Below are 19544 nucleotides of genomic sequence, written 5' to 3'. Positions count from 1 at the left end.
ATATATACATGTATAGATATATATGTCAGATGAGTTTCTGCAAGGAAGATCTCAAGACTGAATTTCCAGTTTGCTTTCTTTGTCACACTGGCACAGCCAAAAAAAAAAAAGATACATTCATTTGGAGCAAGCCATGAACGTGGAAAAATCACGTAACTGTTTTATCTGAACACTGCAACAGATTTACTTCCCTGCTGATCTGGCAAAATAATAGCGCTTTAGACTTCAGAATATGATTGCCTATTTAATAAGTAGAGGGCAGCAAATGTCAGCTGTGTCTGCTTGTCAGAAACTGAGGAGGTTGCTTGGACAACAATCTAAATTATTATTTAGATGTTTTGGTCCCTTAGTCAAGCCTGCCCTACAATATAGAAGCTTGCAAGGAGAGGTCAAGGTGTACTTAGGCTTCAGCCTGCAGGGCAAGTTTTCCCCCATCCTCTGTATGCACATTGGTTTCTTACTCCAAAATAAACCTGAATAAGGGCTTTAATTCTGCCGCTGAGCTAACATGTTTGTAAGCCCTGTTTGGCAGCCTCGGAGCGCCTGAGGCAGCACACAGCTGCCAGCTTTCATCTGCCCCCAGTTCCTCCGGGCGCTCCACGTCACATGATATAACCTAAGGGGATTGAGACGCACCTACTAAATCTTCTGTTCCTCTGCCCACTCAGTCTGGGTGCTGCACATTGCACCGGCAGCAGGCAGCTGGCCATCAGCAATCAGCTGCATACCTCCTGCTGACAAATCTTCAGTCTCTTCTTTGTGCAAGACCCACATACAAAGGTCTACCCGTGGTCCCCACATCTACTTCCCGGCTGTAGTCTGGAAGGGTATTTGCATGTTCTGTCATCTTACAATGGCAGGACCTCGTTTGAAATGCATACATTTCGTAGAACATGCTGCATTTTGTCAAATCTGTGATCCGTTTCTAGCCTGTTAGTGGAAGATGAAAGAGTTCATGGGAGCAGAGTTAAAGCTGAAGTTGGAACTATAGTAATAAAATTTTTAAAAGAGTAATTCAAAACTTCCTTGCCAGCACATTTTTGAGAGAGTTGATATATGTGCATGCAATACTTTTGTGTATCTCCAAGTAATTTATAAGATACACAAGACATTAATTTTCACAGCTCTCTTGAAGAATATTTTATTTAGCAGATTGTAAAATCAAATACAAAGAAATAATCTGGTTCTGCAAATCTGCTTTGTAAAGGTATGCTATAATTTTCCTACAAGGTTCGTCAGCATTTCCTGTCTGTCTGTGCTGAGATGTGACAATTTATGTTTATGTACTTAGGTATGTATGTAATTGTTGTGGAGTAACGTGAACATTAGCTTTGTTGTCATTTTCAGGTAGTTTATTGTGGTAGAGTTTTAAGGAATATTTAATACAGTTAACAGTAGGGTAAAAAGTGTCAGTTTTGACTTAGTAAATAGCAAACATTTCTGTCTGTAGCTAAGTTATATGCATCCTCTTCTCCTAAACTACACCAAACTACAGGTGGCTGGTCAGTGACGTGTAGAGGTCATGAAAGGTTAGGTGATAGGTGTTAGCATTTATTTCCTATTTTTAGTTTGGTCTTGTCATTAAAAATACCATTGTGTCAGCCTGTGAAAGTCTCCCAACAGTTACATCATCCTAGTTGAATAATGAGATGCTTCTCAATATACCCCAAAAAAGTAGTTCCCCTTTAGTAATAGTAATTTTTTAAATAAATAAAATGTATTATTGCCATTCACAATGTAAACAGGATGGTCATTTTTCCCTCAAGTATGTGTTTACTAAAGGTAGATATGATTATCTCTAAAATGTAAACACTTGAAAGGTTTTACTGTATTTTTAATGTTATTAGCCAGTTGAATAATGATTTGTAAAACTTCTTGTTTTCATTTAGCATTGAAAATTGTTGCTGAATTGGTGGTTAACTTCTGGTTTTCCATGGAAATGGTCAGAAAGATGTAAATGGGGTTTTCTGGAACGGGAAAGTGTATTACATGTTTGTGCTGATGAGTGTCTGTATACTGAGGTGTTACAGCTTCCTTAAGACTGATATCTCAGTATCTGTAGGATTGAAGTGAACCAAAATGAAAAACAGTATGATGCAATTACAGTTCATAGGTTTATTGACTCTGCACAGCCATGTGAAAATCTAAATAAGCAATCTGAAGTACAGAGTAGGCTTCCTTACACTTCTCTGTCCTTTCCCTTCGCAACTAGTCAATCTATTTATATTCGGAACAGACGTTTATATTCTTGAAGCAGAAATAAAACCATGTAGATTTCTGAAGATTTCTCTTAATCTTCTTTTTTGACATGCTATCAGGTTTTTGAAGGGGTTTTCACCCTATATGGCTAAAAGTCATATTCACATGTCCAGGTGCATGAAGATCTATTAATTTCCCAAGAAGTAAGAATAACTAAAAAAAAAAAAAAAAAAATCTATCCTGGAAGAAGTGCTCATATCTGGCAAACATGTCAGACAAGTCAAGTAAGCTTTAGGAAGGTGTCAAATATACAAAAAGGGAAATTAGACTGAACATCAAAACCGAACTCAGGTGTTAACTGTGTACAGGAAGACAGGAGAGAGGGAGAATATTAACTTTAAAAGAAACATAATAGAAGTGAGACTGGTGAGAACAGCACATTTTTATGAGAAATAGGATAATTTTGTCTGTCTATTTTCAAAATCTATGTTTAAATTCTGGAAAAGTTTTATATATGTTTTCATAAGGAGCCCTTAGTCTTAAGGCAGCCCAGCCCTTTGTGGCTCTAATGGACATCTGCTAGCTCTGGAGAAGTGAGATAGGTATAGGGTACCTGTGGAATATGTAGGGATATCTATTGTGTCTTACTATGACAGGAAATAATTAAGAAGATTATTGAGTATACATTACTACTTCACTGTATATGCTGCTGTTTAATTAGGTAAAATACTTTCAGCTTCCTATTTTGAGGAAGAGTAAATTCAGTATTCAACAAAATCGTTCTCTATTTTAATAACGGTCTGTCATTATCAGTTTCCAGTTTTTCCTTCTTAAGCAATATGTTCAGGGAATCCATTGTTTACTAGGGTGTATCAGAACACATAAATACGGGATGATATTTTTTTCCCTTTAAGAATGTAAGTTGTTTGGATCTTCTAGCTATTTTAGCTTTTTAATGATCTAGGTGACCGCAAGATGGAGTGATACAGACCTCCAGTTTGCATGGAAAACATCTAAAGAACGTGCAGCTATACTAGCTAACCATATAAAGTTCTCTAATTTAGTCTCAAGTTGAAAACTTGTGCGTTATTTTAGGATGCAGAAGTTGAACAATGGTCTGGATTATACTGGAGATGTTACTTCTCAGAGGAGAAAGGTAACTTCAGGTCATGAGGGTGTCTCTGGCACAATTTTCTCAGACCAGTTGTTAATCCCAGTTTTTTCAAGGTTTAATCTCAGTGATTTACATAGAGATAAAATATACTTCACTATTGAGCTAAACTTTTATGTGTGTTGCGTGCGGTTGTGGTGCTCAGTAGAAGGTGCCAGGGTTTCAGTAATATGTGATAGTGTTCCGCTCTGTATTTTTTTATGTTTTGGATCTACAGCAATTATAATGCATATTTAAATACCTTGTACATTGTAATTTTATCTAAAATGCATATGTTTCTTAAATTTGTCAGTCGATGATTCTGTGAACATTACAATGTATGATGATTTCTGTGATCTGCTCAGCTGTACAAAAGAAAAAAATTAATAAATGCACATTTCATAAATATCCTCAGGTAATATCAACTGAGGCATTAACAATAATTCCTGAGTAAAAAATGCTCATCTGTCCATCTATCTATGTGGAGGGATTATTTCTGGTTAGTATTGAAATTTGAAAAACAAACCCCCTAAATCTGATGGAGAAGGAAATGTCTGTCTTAGCAGGCATACCAACATTAAGGAATGCTGAGAACATGTGGTAGGCTATGTGGCAAATACAAGAACGATCTGACTGTTTTGATTTTTATTTTTGCCCTGTTTGCCTCTTAGTGCATTTTTGCTCCTGTCACTTCTTAAATGTGCGTTCCTCATATTTAAAATATTGGAGATTGAATTCTTCTCTGTCATACCATTGTAACTCTGGAGTAATTCTATTGACATCAGTAGCAGTATTCAAAACAAACAGAATTTGTCCCTCTGGTATTAAATATAATCTTACATCAAAACATCTCCTGTGGTCAATTATGATTTATTGTTATCAGCTACATTTAACATTTTTACTTAAAGGCAAAATATTTTTGTAATTATATATATAAAATAATCTGTGTTTATGTATACCATTATTTGAAAATCAACTAAAAATTTTGTGATTTTGCATTAATTTCTGGTTTTGCATATTTATCATATATTTCCAGTCTCCTCACTTTGATTTTGTTACTTAAGATGCAAAGAAGAATGTAAAGCTTTTTAATGCACCAAATCTGTTTTGTTTTTGCAGTAGTTTCACATTTAATTACAGCTGTCTTTGATAATAAATTGTGTGCCAGAGTTTGTAACATATTTTATAAAGCGAAGTCCTTTGGTGAGTTGGTTACTGAAACAGTAAGCATTTGTGACAGGTTGTTTGCTGAATACTTCCTCTGTGCATATGGCAGATCATAGTTCAGTTGTTAGCAGATTATCCATTGTGCCTGGATGTTAAAAGCAGATACTTTTCAGCCTGTGTTTAAAGCTGTTCTGCACTGTCCTAAGAATGGTTATGTTGAGTGGGATCTAAGAGAAGTTAGGGGAAGTTCACGTATACTAAGAAGGGAAAAAAATGAACACAGCAAATAGCTTGTAGTGATTTTAGCTTTCTGCTCATGATCTCTGACAGTATTTATTGTGAATTTTTCCACTGAATTTAAAACTGCTTTGAAACAGTTAATCAGTTCTATAATAGAACATCATTAAATAGTCTTCAAATTTATAGCCAAAAAAGAACCTTTAAAGGCGTGTAGAAACATTATTATTTAGGGGCCAGTATTTTAGTCCTATATTTTTAAAACTGGACTGGTCAGAAAAGTGAGGGGTTTTTTAGACATCAGTATTTTGAACATCAATTTTAGAACATAAGGAAATTTTAGCCAATTAGAAGAGGAAAGTCAGAAATACTTGTTTTCAAGATTGTGAGGAGGAGGAACCTGTAATGAGGGGATAATCTGTAGCTTTCCTGGCTTATTATAATGTGCCAAGGAATAGAGAGCAAAGAATATAGTGGAATTTTTCTGTGAAGAGTTAGATTCTGCTGATGGTGACACACATTTTAGACTTCTAATATGTTGGAGGATCATTAAGATCTAAATCAAAGGTTCAATTTGCAATAAATTGAAAATTAATTAAACCCCATTGTGTTGTTTTGGAGATGGGGAGAGTGTTTTTGGGAAAGCAGAAGGAAGAGTGAAAGATTAAAAATATTTTACTTGAGAAGATGAATGTAAGGAGTTACATTTTAGATCATCTCATTTCCTTTTTAATGCAAATCTGATTCTTTGATTATTCACTTTTATTATTTATTTATTTATCCTTATACAAAAGTTAGAAATTATTACTTATTGGGAATGTAGGCATTTCTATAATGCAATAATAATAGTGCAACTATTGCACTCATTTCATCTATGGGTGAAAAAGGATTTAAAGAAAAATAATTTTTAATAGAATTAATTAAGGGATTCTTAAAGTGCTAAGCTTGATGTAACTGCAGTTCTTTAAAGCAGAAAAACAAGAGAGAAAACAAATAATGCCCCTTAAGCAGATGCTTATTCATGTAGGATAGCTACTCTTTGATTTTGGAGAGGTCGTGTGACTTGCAGTTGGAAACCTTGAGTATTGTGTCGTTATTTATATCTGCAATAAATGAGGAATAAGCATAAAACATGAAAAAGGAAATTAGGTATTACACTAGTTCTCTTACTTTCTCTTACTGTTTACATGAAATACACATTTTTTTTTTTTTTAATGGTGTGTTGCTGTGCCTTTTGTTGATCGTATCTGTACGCCAGGTCTGTCTGCTTGTTTCCATTGGCTTGTCATGTTCACTAATTAGGGAACTGCTGCATGATTCACCTTGTTAATTAGAGGGACTTGCACACAAAGGCCCTTCGGGCAGTGCGAAAGAAGAGCCTAGCACTAGTGCCCTGAGAAAGCTACAGCCTGTGAAGTAATTCTTCTCATCTACCTTCTATTTTTTATTTGAAATGAATAAATCATTGAGATTTTCCTTGTGGAGTGAGAATGCAAGAATTCACATCTTTGTAAGATGTAAATTATATGTGATCAATAGAAGGGGGTGACTACTGTATTGTACTTACAAGATTCCCTAATTTACTACTTGTCAGTGTATGAAAAATTGCTTGAAATATTTTGTCCCCACACTGTGGTATGTTGTTCCCTTGATCTGCAGGAGAAATGAACAGTAGCGGTTTTGCTATAGTTAAGTCTAAAATAGAAAAGATGTAGATTATTTAAATTTTGAACTTGTTTTGCATCCCCAGTGGAACTTCCATTTTGCAAGTGAACGCCCAGTACTACCCCCACAACTTTTAAGGGGGAGAAGAAGGTGGGCGTCTGGCTATTTTTGTTCCCGATACCGCTCTGCCTCAACTCTCACTTTTGAAAAGAGTAGCATACTCACTATATTGTGTATTCTTTAGTTGAATATAGTTTCAGAATAAATTAAAATTGTTTTTGTCATGTCACTTAGACTTGATCAAACCACAATCCAGACTGCAAAAAAGGATATTGCGTTAAAAGTGCACAACCAGTCTCTATACTACACATTTCCCATCTGTTTATGACACTTCAGAAATTGACTTCAATGCCATTCTCTCTAACTATTGGATTAAAATTACTTATTACAGCCAAATGATTTTTAGTAGATTGCTACATTTGCCTCATTTCCTCAAATGAGGCTGGCAGTTTCAAGATGCAGATTTCCCATAAGACTGGTAGAGGACTGGTATCAAAATCCGGGCAGTTTCTTTTGGAATAATCTAGTTAATAAAGCCTCTTACCAGAATTTCTCATTAACTAGTATTTTAAATGCACTTAAAATTTCTGCTGCTCTGAAGTTTTGTGGTGATGGCATATAGGCAGATAAATTTTACCAAAAATTAGAAATATTTCTTCTGAAAAAATAGGGAAAATGCTTCAGGCTGACTTGGATTATATGGTATGATATACTGTCGCTCTTCACTTCTGTGAGGCTGAGATCTTTCTACATACCTCAGTCTTCGGTTAATTCCATTGATGTACTAACCAAGAACATACTTTCCCCATGTTTTTGATACAGTTCTGGTGTACTGGTTCTTAATTATTTCAGATTTCAAGTGTGTGCCAGGGATGGAATAGAAATAAAAGTACCAAAAGCCCATGCTATGCTATCGAAACTCATGATGCATGGAAAAGATTATGCAGATAAAATTCTTGATTGGAGTCTCATAGTAATAAGACAAAGTTGTAGCAGCCATGGAGAGTTTTCACTATCCAAGTAGCTGTTGTATTGCTCAGATACAATGAAGGATTCTTTAAAGGGTGTTTCCAAAATGGTTATTTCAGAGATACTTCACCATCTGAAAAATAGAGCAGTTGATTCATGTTCTAATACAACCTTTAACGCTGTGTTACAGTGGACAGCATAGCCTCTGGGAGTTACTGCATGCACTCCAGCTGCAAGTGTGGGGAGCTGATAGAAAGCTTGGTTGTGGGGTTCATCTGACCGTTGTATTTTCCAGTGCATGATTTTAAAAAAGCAAAGTGTATTTCCTCACTTTTCTTGGTTGAGTTAGCTCCCATTATCCCCATGTTTCTGTCAGACCTCCCTAACTAAAGCCACAGCTCAACAAGTTTGCTGCTCTGTGTAACTCTAGTCTGTAACTCTAGACATGACTTGTCATTCATACAGGTTTTCACTGTATTTTATATTCCCTAATCTTCATTAAGGCATCAGTTTTGGAGCCCTCACATAGTGTCTCACTTCAGGGGGGAAGGAGAACATCCTATAAATCTTGGGAGGGTAGTAAACCCCCACTTAGATTAACACAGGGCCTGGGAAAAGATCTTAACCAGTCTTTCTTGACAGTGCCCCACGAGTGAGGATATTCTTCTGTTCCTTGCACCTGAATTCAGGAGCCTGTGAGTAAGCCATCAACCTTTTTGGCTGATATTCTTACCAGTCATATTTATACTGTACGAGTATGTCTCATTTCTTTTGAAGAACAGTTTGAGAAGATTTGTAATTGTCCATTGTTGGGTTGCTCTGAAATAAAACTAAGACAGATAACAAAAAATAAAATAATAGATCTTAGGGAAATTCTTTCAGAACTTTTTCTGATCTTACTACAAGTAAGTTACCAGCTCAAAAAGTTGCCAGCTCTACTAATGCTGATCCTGGCAGTTGTCGTTACCTCAGAAACTCTTTGCTCAAACGATCTGTGTTTGGCTCAGCAAATCTACCAAACACCATTATGGGACCTAACAAATATCAAGGCTTAAAATAGCAATGTCTCCAGCTTAGTATAGAAGAGCCTGGAACTGATGTGACTGGAGCAAAGTTGTTTGAGGAATAGTATAACCAAAACCAGACCAAATGTGCTGGAGCTCCAACAGCAGTTTTTGAGGGATGAAGAGATGTAATGATTAAGGTTACTGGAAGGACCAAAAGAAAAAAAAAACCCCACGTTGTAGAACTTTCAGAGGAATTTGAGGAATATCTTTCTAAAAAAAGTAATTATTATACATTGTATACTATAGATAGGAATATGTAGCTTAAGAGATGGTTGGAGAGTTGCGGAAATAAATGGTTTTAAGTTAAACTAAAATAGTGCATTGTATTTGGAAAATCAAAAAGGCAACCAACCAAGAATATACAGAATTAACAAAAAGAAGTTCATAGATACCCATAAAGAGCGTTAGTTGATTAAAGGGACTAGTGGGATGAGAAGAACTTCAAACTATTTGGGGAATAAAATAGTACTAGAGACAAAAATATGCTAAAAAATGACAAGAATTTCTAAAATCACACTCAAAATTTGTCATGCTTTTGATTTTTTGTAAGCTATGAGCAATCTCTTAGGGAGACTTCCAAGAAAATTAGACCTACGACTATGAATGTATATGAATCAGTTCAGACAGTATGTGGTCTTGAGTAGTAAGGAGATAAAATTCTAGTTTTACTGATCATTATTTAAAAATTGCATTTAACTAGGTAATGTACATGACTTGAGAAAATTACAATTAAGGCTTTTCTTCAGGGAAAAATAAAAATGAAAGGCAGGATGCACCTGGCATTTTCTGTATCAGAAGTTTGACATATATTGTGTCAAAAGTAATAGGGCAAATGTTAATGGAAAATTTGAGTAAACTTCTAAAACATAATGAAATTAGATGTAATAAACATAAGTGTCTATTGTAAGAAAGACACTTGGTCAAAAGTATCCCAATTAAGGTTCTAGAACTGTATTCAGATGCTCATTATTTTGAGAAACATTCATCTTGGGGGCTGAAATGTTCCCAGCTTAGTCTTTGCCTAGGGTGATTTTTTCAAACACTATGCAATAATTTTCGACTGTTGTTAAAAGTGTGTGGGAAAGAAAAAAAGAAGAAAAAAAGAAAAAAACCCTAAAACACACACACCTTTTTCAGTAAAGTAAAATCTTGATCTACTTCAAATAGAGGTACAGCCATTGCCAGTGATGATTGGAGCTTTTACTGAGTTGTGGAAGAATGCTTGTGGAGAAGTAGCATCCAGTTTTGTATTGAAGAAAATTAGATATATTTTGGCAGAGCTGTGAATGTTTAAAAGTTTCACAGAATGTGTCCACTATATGATTTGCTGTTATACATGTAAAACTTCTCTGGTATTGCCTTATTGCAGTGCCACTTGTAAACTTCAGCTACTTTGGACCAGTTTCTTACCAGTCAGTGTTCTATTTCTGTAGGAGTTCTGCTGACCTTTAGAGACTTCAGTAATGCAAAAGAGAGGTGGGAGCATAGCATGGGCATTCTGCAGACATTATCTGTTTTTCAAGACAATCTCTCTGAACTTCACTGATGTACTGATCCTTCTTGATCATTGTCCTGGACTTGTTGAGGTTACTGCCAGCATTTTTAACGAGTTTCATTTTTTAATTGCACCTTCTGTTGTGGACATCTTGGGACATGTGTAAATGGTTCCACATTTCAGGCTCTCCTCAGCAAAAAAGATGTTTTTCCAGGGGGTGTAATCACTGTCTGAGACTGATAGATATATGTTGCAGAACCATCAATTAAGACAAGCCTTTCCCAGCATATGACCCTGTTATCAGGAATTAAACCATCCATCGCAAACAGAATTAGGAGGGATCTCCATTGATGCCTATTGGCTAGAAATCAATGCTTAAATCATTGTTTATGTGATCTTGCTTTCATCAGACACTTCTGCCATTTAGCTCTCTCTGTTGCCAATTTCCTGTTTGGTGTTCATTCCTGGCTGTCTTCATTCCTGATTGCGGTTTATAGTCTGTCGATATTTATAGCTTCTGCTGTGCTGTTAGCCTCTTCTCTGTCCTCTTTTCTTCTTTTTAGGTGGTATTTCTGAACTATGTTAGGAATTGTAGGTAGCCAAAGTCTAGTCCTTTGTGGGCTGAGTTGGCTCTGTGGTTACAGAAACTTAATTTTACAACTCAGCTTCTATTCCCCTATCAAATCCTATGTTGACAGTATTTAAACATACTTGACTTCCTCCTACAAGCTCTTCCTTCTTCTTCACTATCATCTCTGTCTCTCTGTCACTGGGTTATTTTCCTTCCAGGCCAAAAATCATCCCTGATTTCTGCCTGTAGGTAGAGAAACACCTCCTTGACCTTTCTTTCTCTCATGTGGTGCCACTCCCTCTTCTCCCTTCTATTTTTGAAGGTATTTATGTGTAGACTTGAAGTGTTAGAGTTCCAGTCGTCCTATTGCTTTCTGATCATATTGAAGGAAATTTCTCTTAGTGTAGGAAATTGAAGGAAATTTCCCTTAGCAGCTACAGCTCAGGCCCTTTTTCCATCTACATCTCTGCTTTAAACAAAGCTAATTTCAGTTTGCTTAGGTTTTGTCCTCCATTTGGAGCACACTTTGCCTTCCTTTCAAGATGCTTTTTGCTCATGGTTTTGAACAACTCCTGTCTTTCTGATAACTAGTGCAGTGCCTCATTTGCTGTTTGACATTCACTTTTCCTGTGGATGCAGGTGAGCAAGCGAGATTCACTGGGATGTTTGCATAGCTGACATTAACAGTCTTATTTCTCATGGGAGATTCACTTTTGTGCTCACTGAAGAGGAACAATTCTCTGTTGACAGTACAGATTACAGCCACTGCTAGGCCATTTAATGTTCTGGACTGGAGAAGGTGTTTGACTCGAGATCTGTGGGTGTTTATACCAAGTATCCAGCATTTGTTTTACAATTGTCTTTGCTGACCAAATTCATACCTTGAACAAATCCATAGAACTTATTCCTCTAGCCATAACTTCCTTGAATTTACTCTTGGTTTAGTTGGTCTTGTAGAAAAGTGGAAAATAATCCTCACTGTTCTCTGTGGTTATTATAATACTAGTTAGAGTAACGGATGGGGGATTTAGTTCTTAGAGAAATGTTTAAAATGAATCCATACTTGTCTGTGAAACAGGTGGTTTCTTCCAGTTGTGTGGACTGCCACAACTGCTGGTGGAAGTAGAAATGTAAGAAGAAAAAAAAATTCGCTGAGCATATATTCACACCCTATATTTATTTATTTATTAATATCTCAGTGACTGTTCTCACAATGGCTTGTAGTGCAGAAAATGCTTAAAGTGAAAAAGGCTTAAAGTAAATGCTTGGTTTCTGTTGCAAAATTATTTACAAAGCATGCCATGAATAAGTGTGTTCTTGGTTTTTGAAAATTATTAAATCTAGATTTTAAGATCTAATGTTGATACTTCAGATAGACATATAGCTGTCTTCCTTGTGGCATATGGCTTGTGGCACTTCTTTCTGAAATACCTAAATGTATCATAACAAATAATGATCTAAGGAAAACAAACTAAAATTTTAGAACCTCTATTGTTAGCTCTGCTTTATTAAAGTAGTGAAGTAGTGTTCTTTCTGTGGTTTTAACGTTATGCCACCGTCACGAAGAAGAAAATTTCATTGTGTGAAATAATATTGGTGCCTAATTCTTATACTGTACTTTTCATCAAAGGGATCTCTTTAAGTTAAAGTTGTCATTAAGTAATGAAATACTTCTCAGTAAGTAAATGGCATGCTAAAAATAAATTGGGATCAGATAAGGAGCAAGGAACAGCATCTAATTTGTAAGCATTTTTCTTGTATAATATATTGGAATATTTGTCTGTGTTTTAGATAAATATTTTGACTTTCAAAAAAGTTAATTGTTGTTGATTAGTGTGGTTCCGAATGAAGCATTGCTTCCTTCCCAGAGGGCAGAAATTTTAATATGCTATTGATAAATATATCCATGTTAATTGTGATGAAGGCAAGTTAAAGAATGATACCACGTCAGCAGTCCAATATGAAAATGACAGTGTGAATGAATGCAGCTATCAACGGTTGCATCTTGTTGGCTGATGTAGTGAGTTAGATTAATTTCTGCAAAATCATGTTAATTAACAGGAAATTTATTTATTTTATTAGGATGTATAGATATTAACAGGTGCTTCATTTGTTTAAATATCCAGGAATTATTAACTGGCTTAGTTATAAGACAAACTATGTTGTAATAACAGGCTGCTTTCTTACTTTAAAATATAATTGATCATGTAAAGTAAGAAGCTTAAGTAGCTTTAGTTTCACAGGTACTTTTAAGCATAATTTCAGAACATTGAAGATGGCTACATTTAATTCACGTTATTCTTACCGCTGAGAATTTAGAGGGTGATGACTTTGGAACTATGTATGCAAAACTGGTTGCAAAGTCATTTCCTCTTGATGTAGAGAATATGGTGCCAGAGTATACTGGGGAAAAGAGCCTCCGCTGGTCAGGGTCGTGCATTTGGCATCTGGTGGTACAAGAGGTATGTCTTAAAAGTAATCTCTGTTGACACCAAAGTAGAGTAATTAAATCTACATTAATTACACAACTCCCACAAAACTGTTTGGCTATTCCTAAACTTCTTGCAAGATACCCGCAATAACCATATCAGGTTTTATGACTATTAAAAATAGTTCATATCTCCATGGCATTCATTTTGAAAAGCTCCTGTTGGATCAGATATTAGCAGCCACATTGCATGTGTAAATATCTTTATGAAAGGTATAGTGTCCCCTTCTTTTGAACCAAAGCCTCTGCTCTGGGATGTTAAATAACGTCCAGGAATCTTGTCAAATGTCTTGCTGGTAAGTATCCATAAACTGCAAAGGTGTTTTATTGTAAGCAAATTGACAGTTAATAGTGAGTATGCAAAGATGTTCCCTTAAACCAACTGGAGTAGACTAACCACTGCAGATGAATGCCTCTGTTGGTAACTGGTATCAGGATCATAATTCTTTTGATTATTTTTAAATGTAATTTTATGATCCTCTGCCTTCAGATGAGCTTTTAAAAAAAATGATCAGTGATAACTAATTTTTAAGAGAGTGATGAGAATTTGTGTAATATATTTCAAATATTTCAACGCTTCAGACCTTATTTTATAAAACATCAGGATAGTGTGATCTTACTCATGATGCATGTGTTTGATGTATTTGATATGTTTTGACCAACATTCATTAAGGTTTACATAAGAAGGTTGTTCTTTTCTAGTGTAGTATACCAAGGTGTGTACTGTAAAACCAATATCAGAAACTGTATTGTGGTTTTGTCTGGAGTTTTTGTACCTGGCAGCATATTCCTTATATGTATTAAAGTAGTGTCTGTTAGTCCCACTGGGGCTAGATGGTAAGTAAGGCACGTAGTACAGGAGGATCCACGTCTGGAGAGCTTATAGCCTGAATGGACAAGCTGGGTGAAGCGGGGTGAGAGGCACAGGGAAGTGAAGGGAAACGTCTTGCTGGTATTCACCCAGTGTCAGTAGAACAGAGCCCAGCTCCCAGCTCCTGTCATGTGCTAAATTACAGGTAGTTGAAAATCTTATCCGTTTGTTTGGGCAATCAGTGCTAGGCTAACACATTTGTCAAAAATTAGTATGTGATATCAAGAACTATGGTTAGCTCTTCTCATTGAATAAAAAAGAAGGGACAAAGAACCTGAGGACTAAACGAGTGCAAACCCTTCTGCAGACTCTTGAATCTATTCCATGTTTGCTGGGTAAAACAGCACCAGAAGCTTTGCAGGTTTCGAAGTGAGGGCAGGATTTGTCCCGCTATGGGGAATTTAGTGAAATGCCATATTTTGCTTTACAATTTGCATGTGCAAAAATAAAAAAATACTAAACTCTAGTTCTTAGAGCAACTTTTCAGAGGCACTATGTGCTTATATTACATGTTGAAACAAGCCCTGTATATTGCAGTACAGGTATTATGAAGAGCCAAGTAAGTATTAGCTTACAGTTGGTTTGAAAATGGTGACTTTGGATAAGATACTCATATAATAACATTTGCATGATACCAGTTATCTATCAGACTATATTTCTCACCTGCACCTCGCAGGAAACGAATACTTACTCCAGTGCAAAATTTCTTATTCTGTGAAGCCATCCACTTTACAACTTTGTCTGAGATCACTCTAAGCCAGTTGGCCCTCGCTTAAATATTCATCAGACTTCTGATAATTGTGATAACCCTTATAGGCTGGCAAGCATGGCAAATTAGCAAAAAGATGATTGATCTTTTTTTATATGCAGTTTTATCTTCAACCTTTCCTGGATATATGTTATACTATAGTAATAATTTCTTCTCTAAGGTATTTGCCAGTATCTGGATTTGCACATCTATTTACAGTTGCCTTGAAGCCTCATAATTACAATACAGCTGAAATGTCCATTTTCTTTCCCTGACTACAAATAGGGATCAATCGAATTTTAAATGACTGCTTACGGGCTAGCTTCCGATCATGACCTTTGTAAATGATTAGAGCTCACCACTGTTGCTATCTACCTTGAAAGGGTAAGCGGGCAGGTCTGTCTAACTGGCATTTAATCTGGAAGAGAGCCAAAGATATTTGAGCTAAAAACCTAATATGAGTTGGCAAAGAGAAGTATGTATAGACCTTTGCACTATTATTTAGATATTTTTCCACATTCCTTTTTTCTATTTAGGAAATTCCTTTATCCTGTAGATAAATGGGATGTGTATTTGTAGATAATTTTATATTGAAGATATGATAATATCTGAAGTTGCAAAATATATAGCATAAAAATGTGAAAAATGGTTTTTCAAACTCTAAATGTACTGAATTTTCTTTTTCTGAAGAACGTGAAGATATGTTGCATTGCTAAATGAATAAACGTGAAAAATGCAGTGAATAGGATGCATGAAGCAGACCTGCTTTTTCTAGGCAGAAGTGAATGGAGAAAAGATACCATACATTGGTACTTTTTTGTTTAAACCTCCTTTCCTTTTAATACTGACCAAGATAGCTCAGGCCCCGCTTGTATATGCAGCTCCCATACAATTAATGGCTGAGACACTTCTATCTACACTTGTCAGTTCAGTTTTATTTTAATGAAGAATTGTGCCCGTGCCATACGATGTTTGTATTACCACTACTGAATTTCTTGAGGTAGTGTTCTGTGCGTTTCTGTTGAAGTGGGAACAAGTATGACATCAATGAGATTAGAAAACAAACACCTCCTCTGAATTTATTGAAGGATTTTGCAAACCTAAAGTTTTTAAATTAATAAGAACGATTACTAAGAGCTATGAATGCTTTTATCTGATTAACATCATATGCTGCATTACCTAATCAATTATTCTTGTGTAGTATTGATGATCAGAATGTTTATTAAAGTAATATTGTTCATGGGAATATGTCTCTTACCATTAACTCTCTAAAAGGATTCTACAGGTTATAATGAATGTGCAATCTTACCTCTTCATCATGTGGTGGCCAGAGTATTTGCTTTTATTTTCTGTAGCATGCCACACTGTTATGTAATGCAGCTGGCAGGTTGTTTTCTTAGCCTCAAACTAGTTAAATCTGTTGTTACCTAAGTCCTAATCCCAGAAAGCATTGCAAATTCAGTTTGTAGGATTTCTGTGTTAGCATTACCTTCTGCTAATGTTTAGATAGAGGTGTTTTATTCATTTAGATATAAATTTTTTTGGAAGCAAATATCAAGTATATTTAAATATTCAAAATCTGAGATGAAAGAAAATGAGAAATTTTTTTGGGATTTGAATTGGTATTTACACTCGTCATATCAATCTTAAACTGGAGATGTGTAGTTAGTGTATAGTACTTACTGGCTAAGGCAGTTTTCAAGGGCAAGGATGGAGTTTTCAAAAACGATTGAGTTATTTGGAAGCAGAAATCCTGTGGGAAGTAAAGAGAACTTCTGTTTCTTCTTTATTACTCTACTGCAAGGCTGCATGCTTGAGCTGCTAAAATGGCATTTCTAGGAACAGCAAAGTACTGTTAGGGATTGCTCGTGTGTGATTTTTACCTGATGCTCACAAGTCTGAGAATAACTTTTAGAAATTACAATAGAATAAAAACTAAACAGAGTTTTTTCTTTCTCTAATAGATGCAGCAACAAGAACTTGCACAAATGAGGCAGAGGGATGCCAATCTGACTGCATTGGCAGCTATCGGTCCCCGGAAGAAACGGAAGCTTGATTCACCTGGACTGCTTACTATAGGAGGAGAGGTATATGTCCATACACAGAATAAGAGAATTGATTATTTCAAAACCTACTAGGAATAACTAGAGATGCTACATGCCAATATTTTCAGTGAACTGTGTAACTTGGAAAAGGTGATACAAATTACTAAATTAGAAGGACTGTGAGTCCAGTTTATCTTACTTTGCCACAGTTAAAATGACATCTCTCTTAGTTTTATTTTTCAAGTGTTAACTTTAAACAGATATTTAAAGAGTATTCTAAAAAGAAGTTAAACCTGAAGTATAGGTCTCCCCCTAAAAATGCTCACTGCCTTTATACTGGTTTTCTCCTCTGCATAATCCAAAGGAAAACAGGAAAAAGAGTAGGGCATGAAGCAATATCCGGAAAAACATAACTATAGCATTGGTTAGTTTGGACCAAGAGCTTGTAGTAATACCAGTAAGTGTGTTTTTGTGACGAATATGTGTCAAAACTTTTTACAGAATGGCTGGTCGTCTCCCGCAACTGTAAAGACGAGTTTGTAATCATTCTAAAATGTATGTTATTTTAATAAGAATACTGTGCTTTAGAAGTAGAATCAGACTTGTTAGTGTGATTCTCCTGTTACCTTAAATGGAGAAGTAGCTATACTACACAATGCAATGCAAAATCCTCAAAAGCGGGATATATGTTAACCAAGGTGGAGAACCAGGGTAACATAGCTGCATTACCTTGGATAACTCTTAGAGAGTACTGTGTTGTTTAGTACAGATATAGTTCGGCTTCTTTTGTTTCTGCTAAATATGCCTACACAATAGGAGTCAAAGTAATTCTCCCTACTATATGTCTGTTCTGAGAAAAATGCAAACATTTTCGTTTTGAATAACTGACTAACACTTTTGGCTCAGACGTTTGACTGTCTAAATGCCAGGCCTTTCCAAAGGCCTTTTTGTTTCCCATTTTGGATAGCTTTTATCTGACTTCTGTCTCTCTTTTCATGTGCTAAGATTAGTGCTAAAGAATGGGCTGAGCTAGGAATAGAAGTGGTCTTGTTTATATTCTGAAGTTGACTTACGACTTCAGATATGTAGGAGGTGCTCCCGTTTTCTGGTCAAATTAGTTTCAGACTGAGAGAGCTTCCTGGGTTTTGTGTTGTCCTCTTACATTCCCTTCCTTTTGGTCTCCCTCCTTGTCTTGTATTCAGAAAAGCATTCTGTTCTCCTCTGTATGCACCTGTAAGAAATCCTGCAGCAACAAGCCAGAAGAAGCTTTCATTAGAAGCTCAATTGGATAGTGATAGCATTGGCTTTCACGCAGGATTCATTTAAAAATAATTTGAACTTTCTAATAATACATGGATCCCTTCAGATTTTAACAAATGTACATTCCCCACTTGTCTTTACTTGACCAAAGGAGTATTTTGTCCTAAGTGTCAGAATTTAATTTTTATTGTCTATTACCCCTTTTAAAAACGATCCTTTTTTAAGCTTTTATAGTTTGATGAACCAAATTGTGGTCAACTTTGGCAAAACATTTTATTCAGAGCTGTATGCCTGAATGGATTTATGGTGAACAGTTTCCCCTCTCTTTCTAGAAGCTCCTTACTCTCCTGGCACACTGCTTCAAGGAAAGATAAAGGTCTGTGGCAAATTCCAAAGGCTTTGGGAGATTTTTGCCTCCTTTTGTTGCTCCCCTAGTCCAAATTTTGCTGAACTTCTGTGTTATTCAATTGACAAATTATCCTTGAAGTTTTTGCCGATACATGGATTTCCTGGAGTCATGAATTGTGTGGATCTTCTGCCAGTTCAGACTGAATTGCTCCCATCCCTCTTCTCCTAGCTTCTAACCATCCTGGCCAACTCACATTGGTGCCTGGCTGCAAGCTGATTTCAAGGACTTGGATACTGTATCTGGATTAGTCAATGTATTTTCTGGGGATAGGATAATAAAGCATTGTAGAAGCTGTGTCATGCAGGTTGGCTGCTAGAAACTCTCTGTTATTCTTCTGAGCTACTCATTAGGGCTGCGATGCAGAAATAAACTCAACTCCTCAAAAATGTTTCACTCTAAAAAGGTACTGGAAATTTGCATTGTTTGTCTAAGACTATCTGATTTCTCTTCTTTGGATTTCTGGAGATTATAAACAATGTAGAAAACTATTATAAGACTATGTCCTGTCTTACAGACATCTCCTTAGCCCAATTCCACCTTCAGATGTCTGACTTCCACCATGGTCTGTGACCCTCTGATTTCTCTAAGCAATATCTAAGCTTCTTAAGTCCTTGCTACTGATAATCTCTGTTTGCAAGGTCTGACTTGGCAAGAGCTTTCTTGGCCTGCCCTTTTTTTTTGTCAGAACGTCCAGTTTTTGTCACTGAAGTTACTGGTCTCGTCATTAATCTTTTTTGACATATATGTCTGCTTTTGTTGCAGCTGGGACACTGCATGTTTGCTGATCCAAAGAGATATCATTTACAAATCATCCCACCCCTGCATGTTACATTTTTTTTCCTTTACTGAACTAACTCTTGTTTGATATTTTACTTAGTTGCATTGGCCATTTTTTTCAATGAGAAGTGTTGGATTTCAGTCCAACTTCTTGGTTCAATAGAAATACTAGCTCACGATTTCTCTCTGGATAATTGGATCTTTTTAATAATAACCCTTTTGATCTGAGCAGGAGGTTAGTTTAGGGAGTAGTGATGGTTATTTTGCTTAAGAGAAAAGTTGATGGAAAAGCTTAGTGTTTCTGTGATCAAGTAGTGTTTGTTGTATACAGAGAAACAGCTCTTATACAGCTTTTATAAATGTGAA

General features: G+C 36.0%; 1 protein-coding gene across 2 annotated transcripts in view; it reads left to right on the top strand.

Moving 5' to 3' along the window:
- LOC142413985 (transcription initiation factor TFIID subunit 4-like) overlaps positions 1-19544 on the top strand; it is a 148942-nt gene that overhangs the window by 87393 nt on the left and 42005 nt on the right. For both annotated transcript variants that reach the window (XM_075510770.1, XM_075510769.1), the window contains exon 14: positions 16652-16774. In XM_075510770.1, the coding sequence (XP_075366885.1) occupies positions 16652-16774 (123 nt within the window). The remainder of the gene's footprint in view (positions 1-16651; positions 16775-19544) is intronic.

Source organism: Mycteria americana, chromosome 8 (genome assembly GCF_035582795.1).
Source record: "Mycteria americana isolate JAX WOST 10 ecotype Jacksonville Zoo and Gardens chromosome 8, USCA_MyAme_1.0, whole genome shotgun sequence".
NCBI classification, from domain to species: domain Eukaryota; kingdom Metazoa; phylum Chordata; class Aves; order Ciconiiformes; family Ciconiidae; genus Mycteria; species Mycteria americana.
This window is presented reverse-complemented; position numbering and strand designations above follow the sequence as displayed.